Source organism: Zea mays, chromosome 6 (assembly GCF_902167145.1).
Source record: "Zea mays cultivar B73 chromosome 6, Zm-B73-REFERENCE-NAM-5.0, whole genome shotgun sequence".
Classification (NCBI taxonomy): domain Eukaryota; kingdom Viridiplantae; phylum Streptophyta; class Magnoliopsida; order Poales; family Poaceae; genus Zea; species Zea mays.
Genome location: NC_050101.1, coordinates 114,532,760 through 114,543,341, shown reverse-complemented (window position 1 = coordinate 114,543,341; position 10,582 = coordinate 114,532,760). Strand labels below are relative to the sequence as shown.

The 10,582-nt window shown below is 48.3% G+C and overlaps 1 protein-coding gene across 1 annotated transcript; it reads left to right on the top strand.

The window, feature by feature from the left end:
- Positions 1-1,067: 1,067 nt before the first annotated feature.
- On the top strand, positions 1,068-3,023 carry LOC100277314 (Protein NEF1). The gene is made up of 4 exons (NM_001150914.2): positions 1,068-1,201; positions 1,287-1,387; positions 2,557-2,635; positions 2,791-3,023. Exons 1-4 carry the CDS (start codon positions 1,199-1,201, stop codon positions 2,836-2,838), a joined length of 231 nt encoding a protein of 76 aa, NP_001144386.2. The 5' UTR covers positions 1,068-1,198; the 3' UTR covers positions 2,839-3,023.
- Positions 3,024-10,582: the final 7,559 nt, after the last annotated feature.

Here is a 10,582-nt window from a genome sequence, read left to right as displayed (position 1 = left end):
TTACATCTGTATCCAACAGTAAATACAATTGTGGTTTGTTAGGTTTTTTTATAAAATTATATCAGGTGGTGGTAGAAGAGTTTAAGTGCTAAATATGACTACCATTGGATACAGATCTAGCGGGCTAAAAAGTCTGCTTACACGCTTGCATCCAGTACCCGGTTGCATATTAGTCGTGCTCTATTTTGGCGAGGCATTTGTAGATGTAAATGCATCCCAATTAGCATGGGCAAAAGATGTTCAATGAATCAACAGTGTCCAAGATGGTTGACGTGAGTTATCGTTTTTGATGTGATTCCTGTCTGTAGGTGGTTTATGTTTTAATGTTATTTTATTGTGTCGTAGCCATACTGGCGATGTATTTGGTACTTATGCTTTGCGCCAGAATTTGAAAAATCCACACATTAATGTCTCTAGATTTTTATGCATGTGATACTTTTTTCAGATTGTGTTTATAGCCTTAGATGCAATTGTTGAGTGTAGGAGGTTTGTATTTTAATTTTACTTTATTGTGTTGTTGTGGCAATGCACATATGGTGCCCACCAACAATGAAAGCCTGCCGTCGACCCCTCAAATAATTGTGTGCCGTCTGAAAATGCTAGTTTTACATCTTTAATTATTAGTATTATTTAATTAACAACGTGTTTGGTTTGCCGGACAACGGCGTCCGGAATCATCCGATCCTATATCTGAACCTAATATATTTGTTTGGTTTACATCACAGATCTGTGTCGTCCGACATCAGATACTCTATGTAGCGCTCGTTAGAAGTGCAATTATACAACATCCGTTCACTCCAAAAAAACAACGGACGACCTCATGCAGGAGGAGCTCATGCTGGATCAACTGAATTCGCAAACCAAACTCTTAGCACTTGTCTCTGTCTATGGATCATTTTTTGGGTCAATGGGTCTCTATCTATGCTCATGAGGCCTGTCCGTGAGGCTCGTTGGGCTTTGCCATAAAAGGAACAAGCCGTTCTGTTTGTCTCCTGTCGGAAACCATGCGCCGGCCCATCATTCGGATGCAAAGCCCACTAAAACCCTTGCGAGTTGCGATTGATTGCGATCGTCTCTGACGTACCAGTACCAATCTGGCTCCGCTCGTCACAAATCCGTCTGTGCATCGCGTCGGCGACCAGGAGGCGACGAGGCAGGCAGAGCGGGCGGCGACTACAGCGGCAGCAGATCTCACGGCATGGTGAGCCCTCCATTGCCTTCTCTTGCTTAGATCCAGGGTTCTGCTTGGGAGCCCGCTGTGCTGACCCACGGGGTTCGTGTCGCAGGCGGCGAAGGCGATCTCGAGCCCCGTGCCGGTGGAGTGGTATCCGACGCTGGCCGTCGTCATGGTATCCGTAGGCCTCATGTTCACCGCCTCCTTCTTCATGTGAGTCCCATTCGTCCGCCGTCTGTTACTGCCCCGTATACCTTGCGATTTGATGGATCAGTCATTCACTTGCCTGGTGCCCTGATCTGTTGTGTTTAGCTGCACTTGCCTGGTGTCCTGGCCTGATGTGTTTAGCCACTGAGTTTTATTGATAGGATGTCGAATCGACCTGTCCACTCGATCCGATTGGAGATCTCATTTTGTTGCAATATTTGTTTGTTGCCTTGATCTGTAAGTGGTAGCATCCCTGTCCTTGTTCTATGCCGCTAGGGGTAAACTCCATTCACGATGGGGGGGCGTTATCGATCACTATTAGTTGCCCTGGATGTTTCTGGAATGTTGGATGGCAGGAACACAGGGGTTGGTTCTTACTGTTTTCATAAATTGGATTGTGGGTTAAGGTTTGATTGAGAACATTCTTGACTGCGAGATTTTGCGGTGATTTTGATGTTGCAGCAGCAACTAGTGGAACGCGATTCAGTTGAGTCCTTGCTATTGTGCAGTTTGTTTTGGAATACATTAGCATTTAACTCTGTAATGCATGTTGCTGAAGGATTTCCTTTTTGATCTATTGAATTTTTTATACTTGGCTTGTAGGTTGTTTCTGAAATAGAACATGGACCATGTAGCTTTGTAACTTGAAATTAACTATTTATTGTAGCCTGTAGGAAAGTACACATGCCTTGGCTGATTAGGCTCTAGGCATACACAACCTGGGGGTAACTAGCCTGGTTATTCCTGGTTTCACGGACCATGATTAATCTCAGCCATCAGTGTCTTCGATGCTTATCCTGACCAACTGTCCAACAAACTTTTTGTGATTGCAACTGACCATGCCTAATCGAATTTCCATTTCCATTTTATCAGTTGTAGTAAAAAATTATAAGGATAATGTCTAGCACTCTAGCACTTGTAGTTAGAAGAAGGCTCTTGTATATTCTTGTACTTATTTAAAATCACAAATTTAATTCTTGTGTCGAACATTTCAATTTTTGTTGCAGTGTATTTCCTTCAATTTATTTGCTCATGTGCCTAAAGTTTTGAGCCCTGAAGTCCTGGCTAAAATTGCAGTAACCAAATAGCAAGTTGTTGTAGAGCTTAAATCAGTAGAGCTTTATTGAGGGAAGTAAAGTATCCACAATTCGTTGATAATGTTTTGTCTGTTTCAGCTATGAAGCTACTTCATCCAAGCGGAGCCGTAGCCTGGCAAAGGAGATCACAACAGCAGCTGTTGCTTCTGTTTTACTGGTACAAGCTTTATGCAGAACGTTTTCGTTCTACAATTCGACAGGGTGTTGGGTCTCTATTAGTTTATTCCATCCATAATTCCATATCTTTTGGTTGTCTTACAATTTCAGTAAGGTGATCGATTCATGCCTAAGTTTTCTTTGATTGTTCTACAGGGCTTTGGGTCTCTGTTCGTGCTCCTTGCAAGTGGTGTTTATGTTTGACGACTGCGTATGGGGCCGTGTTCTTGGATTCAGCAGACTTAGGGCATGTACAAGTCTGAGACTCCATTTTTCTATGAGACAGCTAAGAGACTATATGACATAACTTTAAGACTCAGTATTATAAATGCAGTTAATAGACAACATGCGTAGAGTCGTAAAGAGGCGGGCTCTTAGCGAAGAGCTTGGCTCTTGTATTTTTTTTCATATAGTCCCTTAGAGAACTCTCAAGAGACCATATATTAAATAGGGTTGTACATGCACTTAGTAATTGATTGTAGGATATGCCAGATCCTCGAAGCTTGTGTTGTCCTAACGGATATGGAGCATTTGAACTTTCAAACTTTCTAGAACAATTACTTAAGCAACCGAGTTACAGTAATACTCAAACGTTTCTCCCTAGGTCTCCATTATACATCTTTTTGTTTATCTTTAATTCATACCTGCTTTTACAATGTTTTCTCTATAAATTACAGCTGCAACAGCTAGCTTTAATCCGAAACGAACAAACTTTACATCATCAATCTAAATCCCGGTTGCCTGAATTTGAGTTTGTTGCCCCTCAATAAATCGCTGCTATTTATTATCACCTGCATTTGTGGTTTGCTTTTTATGCCTTGACAAGCAGAGTATGGAAGAATTATTTTTAAGACTTTGTATCAAGTCGACGTAATGCGTCTGAAAATTAAATACTTTCTCCGTTTCAAAATAAAATTCATTTTATCTTTTTAGTTGATTTATACAATAATTAATGTATTTGCTTTATATATATGTATAGATTCATGATCATTGAATATAGATATAAAAGTTAAGAGCTAAAACAACTAATGTTTTAGGACGAAGAGTAATATTTTTATAACAAAAATGCCTTTGTGAGTGAAGAATGATCTGGACTGGAATGTGCTATAAGCATTGAATATATAATGTTATGACACAATGATTTTGCCCAATTAGTAACCAAACACTGTTCGCTCTCAGCTAGAGATGACAATGGGTACCCACGACCCGATACCCGATGAGTATTTACTCCATTAGGATATGTATGTGGACTAAATATTCTACCTGTGGGTTTGTTTTTGGGCAAAATTCTTCACTCAATGGGTAAACGGGTATTAGAACGTTCCGCCTTCACCCATATCCGTTAACCCGTGAGTATAAAATACCCTATATAAACTTAGCCCAAGCATGAACTTGGACTTTAGTCATCCATCTTTTTTACTATTTAACAACCTTTTAGGCCATAATGTCATAGAAGGCTTAACGACAATTTAATGACCATGTAATGGAACATGCAATGTGCTATGTATTACTATCCTAGTGTTACTACTTTATCGAATTATCTTTGGTGTGTTGAATGGATGGTTAAATGATGCTATAAATTTTGTAATGGTATTTAGATGGATATACTTGACATTTGTATATTATATTATTTGATAGATGTTTAATTTTTGTGGGTACGGGTGACCCGATGGGTGACCCACACCCACATGGGTATGGGGTAAATTCATACCCACCAGTGTATATGGGTGACCCGATAGGGTTATTTTTTTTGTCGTGGGTATGTGTATGGGGTAGTAATACCCGATGGGTATTTATCCATTGCCATCTCTACTCCCAGTCCAAGGTGGATGGGTTCCAAATAGGGCTGAAAACAAGATGGTACTCAAGGAGATGTAAAAGAAGGCTCGGTTTAGCTCGATATTGGCTCACGAGCGGCTCGCAAGCTAAATATTGTATTATATAGTGAATTAATAATATATAAATATAAAATAAATAATCATAGTGTTGATGTCATATCGAGCTCACGACCTGTCTTAGCTTGGGTCGCTTGAGACTCGTGAGCCGCTCTGAGCCAAGCCGAACTACTTCGAGCTCGAGCCGACTAGCCGACTCACGACCATTCTTAGCCAAGCCGAACTACTTTGAGTTCGGGCCGATTTCGAGCTTTTTCCAACTCTAATTCCATCTTTTTACTCTATAGGAGAGCTATAGCTGTCATATGCCTTTTATTTTCAGATATGGATATGTCGGTACCCTAAATCAGGGGTACCCTCTCCTACAGCATAAAGGCATTGCACCCATGCGACGTCTCCTGGCCGCGCGGAGGACCGCGCCTAACTCCACCGGATGGGCGGGCCAAAGGGCGCCACGTGGCGAGGAAAGGCACCATGCCTCAGTATGACCGGACCCCCATAGAGGGTCACCGGGCCCCTATATACATACAGGTCCGGAGCCCCAGGATAGGTCCGAACCCCGGCAGGGTTCCGGAACGAGAAGGACCTTGGGGTATGCAGGGGTCCGGTGCTGACACGTGTGCAGGCCTTGCTCTCCGCTCCCCGCGTAGGCGAAGGCCCGCTGCTTGTGGCCCATGACATAAGCCATCAGGCCGAGCCTGACGTAAAGCCATGTAGCCCCTGCATTTATTGAGGAGGGGACGCGCCGCCTGCCACTGCGCTGACGGACGATGTGCCCTCTCAGCATTTAATGTGTCCCGTCCCATCCGCTGGCAGACGGCGTCAAGGTCATCCAGCAGGCGGCATGCCTACTGGGTCTGCTGGCAAACAGTGCGCCCGTGCCAAGCAGCGCACTATGTTATCCCTTCTACAAGAAGCTTTCCCTGCACGCCGAAGATACACAGATCTCAGACGATAGGACACAAGGGGATTGCCCCGGCAGCAAATATTTATAGTCCCAAGTGTTATATTCTCTATGTCCATAGGCCCACATGTCGGGGCTCAGTGCCTTTGTGCATGCCCCCTTCAGCTATAAAAGGGGAGGCATGCGACGGTCAGGCCCAACTCTAGGCGGACACTCTCAAGTTCATACAAGCTCCCAAGCAATACATCACACAGTGGAGTATGGTATTATGTTCCGGCGGCCCGAACCACTCTAAACCCTCGCGTGCTCTTGTGTGTTCATCCACCAGTCTCGTAGCAAGCAAAACGCTTAGGCCCCTCCTCTCTTTACGATTTAGGGTGGGTGCAATCCGCCACCCGACCGAGGAGATTTCCTCCCCGACATTTGGCGCGCCAGGTAGGGGCCAGGCTTCAAGTTTTTGCTTGTTTCCTCGCTCAGCATGATGGTGCGGATCATCGAGCACCACGCCGAAACTTCGGAGGATTTTGTGATGGAGCAGGAGGTGGCATCCTCCGCGCCACGAGTGCCCGACCGCCCTGACTCTGGGATTGCTGTCGTGCATGTCGTGCAGCAGCACACGCCAGCGCAGGCGTCCCAGACTCCGTTGAGAGCAGCGCCTACGACGCTGTCTGCGGCCAGAGAGTTGCTACGCCACCCCCTAGCTCTACAGCATCACCGGGGGCCATGAAGCAGTGGCGCGACGACGTCGACCGACTGCTCGGCATGGCACATTCTACTTCGACCAGGTCGAGGCCTCGGTCATCCCGGCGCGAACGCGAGGCGACGACGTCTGCGCGCTCGCCCTCCATAAGGGGTGCACAGACCGACGACCTCCGGGCGGAGCTCAACCGTAGGCGTACGGGAGAAGAAGCTCGAGTCTCTTTGGAAAGGGCGCGTGAGCGCCGACAGAACGTCGAGGGTCGCAACCTCGACCGAGATTTCGCTGCGGAGGCACCGCAGACACCAGTGGGCGCCCGGTCCCAAACGGGTGTCCCCTTAACCGGCGTGGGCTGTGCCGCCCTCGCTGACCATCTTCGCACGGCGTTGTCACACCCGGTCTTGGAAGGCAAACCGAATGCGAACTATGTACGTGCCAGGATCAGAACTCACGTACACAGCGATTACATAAATGAACATCATCACACAATGCTCGAGTAATAACATAAAAGAGTACTTATTACATCATAGAGTCATAGACATCCACATAGTCATTGTCTTAACAAGTAAATCAAAGTGCTAGCGAAACGCAGTAGAGATAAGGCCTTCACAGGCAGCTGACTGGGGGTTGCCGCCAACCCACACCTAGAATTCATCGTAGTCTTGGAACTCCTGGAAGTCTCCTTCCACGGCTTCGCCTTCTCCTGAGCAGTGGTTACAATGCGGACAACCTGGTGTTTTGTGGTAAAGCAAGGATGAGTACACATCAACGTACTCAGCAAATGTCCCGTTTGGCTGAAGTGGACTAGCTTTATGTGGGGTTAGGCTCAAGCAGTTGCTTTTAGTTGGTCAAGTATTTATCATTAGTAGAAGCTAGATTTTAGCATTAACCAACCCGTGAACCATTTCCTCATTGAGGAACAACACCATCATAGTCGAACCAAAACCATAACATAATCCTTGTATCTCGAACCATCTGTATCTCTAATCAAAGAGGATCCCAAGGCTGCTCTTAACCGTGAGCACGGCTGATATACCAGTTTCACTACCCTCTGCAGAGGTTGCACACTTTACCCATGAGTCATGATTCCCTTTCTACCCGGGGAGAGCTAATCCCCATTGACAGTAGGTGGTCCGGCAGGGCATCACTATGTAGCTTTTACAAAGATTCCCCAGAGATCATAGCTGCCCGTTAGGTTTCTCCAGTTTGATAAACACAGTACCCCTCCCCGCAGGAGAGTGACTAACAAAGAGCAAAACGAAAGAACCTCGGCACTCAGCCTCGGCAGAGCAAGCACTGTGCCTGGACCCCATTGACGGCACGACGGCTAAGCAACTACACCTCTAGTTCATCCAATTAATCAGCTAAGGGCATCCCATTTCACCCTCATGGTTGCACTGTTATCCCGGGTGGTCTCTCAACGAACAAGTCCTTACGGAGAGGTACTCAGGAAACAGCCTGAGCCCCCTAGAGTATCACAAGATCATCAACATCATCAGGATAACAGTATCATAAATAGTCACATCATGTTCATTGATTAAGTTAAGGCAATAGCAGAGTGCTAACCATAACAGCCCATAAGGTCATCAAGGATAAAGTAAAGTGTAAAGCTAGTCAATCCTTAGGTTTCAAGTAAGTAATGCGGGGTAGTAAGTTATAAATGAATAGGACATAATGGGACAGAGGACACTTGCCTTCACCAAACTGTTGATCAGGGACTTCCTCTGCAACTTCCTCGGGAAACACAGACTGCTCGTTGTCTACGTAAAGTAATCATTCACACTATGCACTTGGGAAAATAACAAACAGAAAGCAACATACCAAACATATGCAGCAGAGAGAGATCACAAGTTCATAGCAGAAAAGGATGGGCACTCTGGTGTTCCCTAGGTCTGGGGTAGAGGACTATACAAAGTGATTCATTATCCACTAATCAGGTTTAAGTCAGGGGTGGGATTAAATCATTACATGGTTTTAAGTTCCTAAACCTAAGTGTTTAAGTCCATAAACTTAAGTACTCTAACTTTTATTAAAGTCTACCAACTTCTAATTATCTCAAATATGGTTCCAATACCCTAATCCTATCCTAATGATTAATCATTAATTGGTACATGGAAACAGCAGGGAAACATTGTTTAAATAGATAGACAAAAACATCATGAGCATTTTGCAATTTGAAGCACCTAATTTGGAGTTCATATGACAAAGTTATGAATTTTACAAGTTTGGGGATTAAAAATATACCCTAAATACCTATTTTGAATTAAATAAAAGGCCCAGGGACCTAACTGAGAGAAACCAGGGACGGCGGGTTCAAATTCCAGAAAACCGGGGGTCTCTTTAAGAAAACGCGCGGGCGAAGGGGTATCGGGCTACTACGGCCGTCAGATCTAAAGCGAACGGCCAGGATTAGATCCTGCGGGCGGGCGCGCGAGCGCGCGGCGGCTTGGGCGACTGACAGGCGGGGCCGGGCGGGCAGCGCGGGGCGCGGGCAGGCTGACAGGCGGGGCCGGCGGGCAGAGCGCGCGCGCGGGCGGGCTGACAGGCGGGGCCCAAACGGCAGGGAGACGGGGTGCGGGGAAAGTGGGCCTGGGCCGCTGGATCTCCGGCGGACGGCCAGGATTGGGTTTGGCCTGATTAAAACGGGGCCGTCCGATCTGGGACGGACGGTGGGGATCGGGTGGCCGGCCTGGGCTTATCCTACGGCTAGCTGGGGCGGCGGCGCTCGTCCCCGCGGCGGAGGACTCGCCGGAGACGAAGGGCGCGGGCGTTTGGCGGGGCTCCGAGGCGACCTGAGCGGCCGGGAAGGTTGGGGAGGGCACGGGGAGTCCTCTGGTGGGGTCTGGGTCGGGGCAGGGGCACCGGAGGGGGCGGTTCACGGCGGAGCGGCTCGGCGGCGGGATTACTCTACTCCGGCGAGGAATTACACGCGGCAGAGAGCAAAACAAAGGTCGATAGGGGCGGGAGAGGTTCCTTACCTCAAGGCGGGCTCCGGGGACTCCTCGGCGGCGGGAATGGCGCGACGGTGGCCCGGGGCGACGGTGGCGGACCTCCGCGGCTGCACGGGGAACGGCGGGTGAGCGCGGGCAGAGAGAAATAGGGATGGGGAGGGGGAACTTGGGCGTGTCCCGGGTTGCGGACGCCGGGGCGAAGCTCACCGTGGCAACGGACACGGCGGAGCTCCAACGGCGGCCGAGAAACGAGCTCGGGACGGCGGGGATTCGTGGCGGCGGCGCTCTGGCGTGCGCGCAGCGAGGGAGAGGTGGAAGAGGGGTCCGCTAGAGCGCAAATGGGGGAGGGGGCGAGGGCGAGTGGGGCTCGGGGCTCAAGTGGCCAGGGGCGGGTCAGTTGCGAGCTCCACGCGCAACGTGGGCGCGGAGAAGGCGGGCGCGCGCAGCTCGGCGGCGGTTACGCGGGGACGACGGGGCTGACAGCCCGGGCCCGCGAGCAGAGAGAGAGGGGAGAGCGGAGGCGGGCGCGCGAGAGGCGGCTGCGCTGACGGGCGGGACCGGCAGGGCAGAGAGAGAGCGGGGGGGGGAGAGAGGCGCGCGCGCGGGATGGGCTTAGTGGGCCGAAAGGCCGAGGGCGCAGCGGGGTTGGGCTTCTTTCCTTTTCTTTTTATTCTGAAATTTGTTTTCTCTTTTCTTTTTATTTTCTCTATTTGATTCAAATCCAAATGAGCCACAAATTCAAATTAGACTTTCCAAGAATTATGCACCAAGCAAAAGTGAAATCTAGGGTTCAACATGATGCAACCATTCATACTCCCTTAGGGTTTAACATATTAAACTATATTACAAATAAAATAAGCCCTTTTCTCCTATAAAAATGAGAAAGAAAAGGGTGAGGAAGGATGAGAAAAGGGAAGTAACACCTGAATTTGTGAATATGAGCAAAGAAATTTTATACCCCCAAATTCAAGGTGTTACAAACCTATCCCCCTTAAAAGAATCTCGCCCCGAGATTCAAGGTTGGTCAGCAAAGAGTTCAGGGTATTTGGCCTTCAGATCATCTTCTCGTTCCCAGGTTGCTTCTTCCTCAGAGTGGTGGCCCCATCTGACTTTGCACATCCTGATGGTGTTCCTCCGGGTGACTCTGTCTGCAAACTCCAGAATCTGCGTTGGCTTCTCTATGTAGGTCAGATCCTCCTGGACCTCCAAACCCTCCACTGGCAATTGTTCTTCTGGTACTCGCAGACACTTCTTCAATTGCGACACATGGAACACATTGTGCACTGCTGACAAGCTCTCTGGTAGGTCAAGCTGGTAGGCCACTTCCCCACGCTTTGCTTGAATCTGATATGGTCCGACGTACCGGGGTGCTAACTTGCCTTTTACCCCGAACCTTCTGACTCCCCTGATAGGTGACACCTTCAGATAGACGTAGTCTCCCACTTCAAAACTCAGTTCTCTTCTCCTTCTGTCCGCATAGCTTCGCTGTCTTGACTGGGTT

Coding starts and splice junctions, on each gene's coding strand:
- LOC100277314 (NM_001150914.2), top strand. Junction 1,388..2,556: donor TTCACCGCCTCCTTCTTCAT/GTGAGTCCCATT, acceptor TGTCTGTTTCAG/CTATGAAGCTACTTCATCCA. Junction 2,636..2,790: donor CTGTTGCTTCTGTTTTACTG/GTACAAGCTTTA, acceptor ATTGTTCTACAG/GGCTTTGGGTCTCTGTTCGT.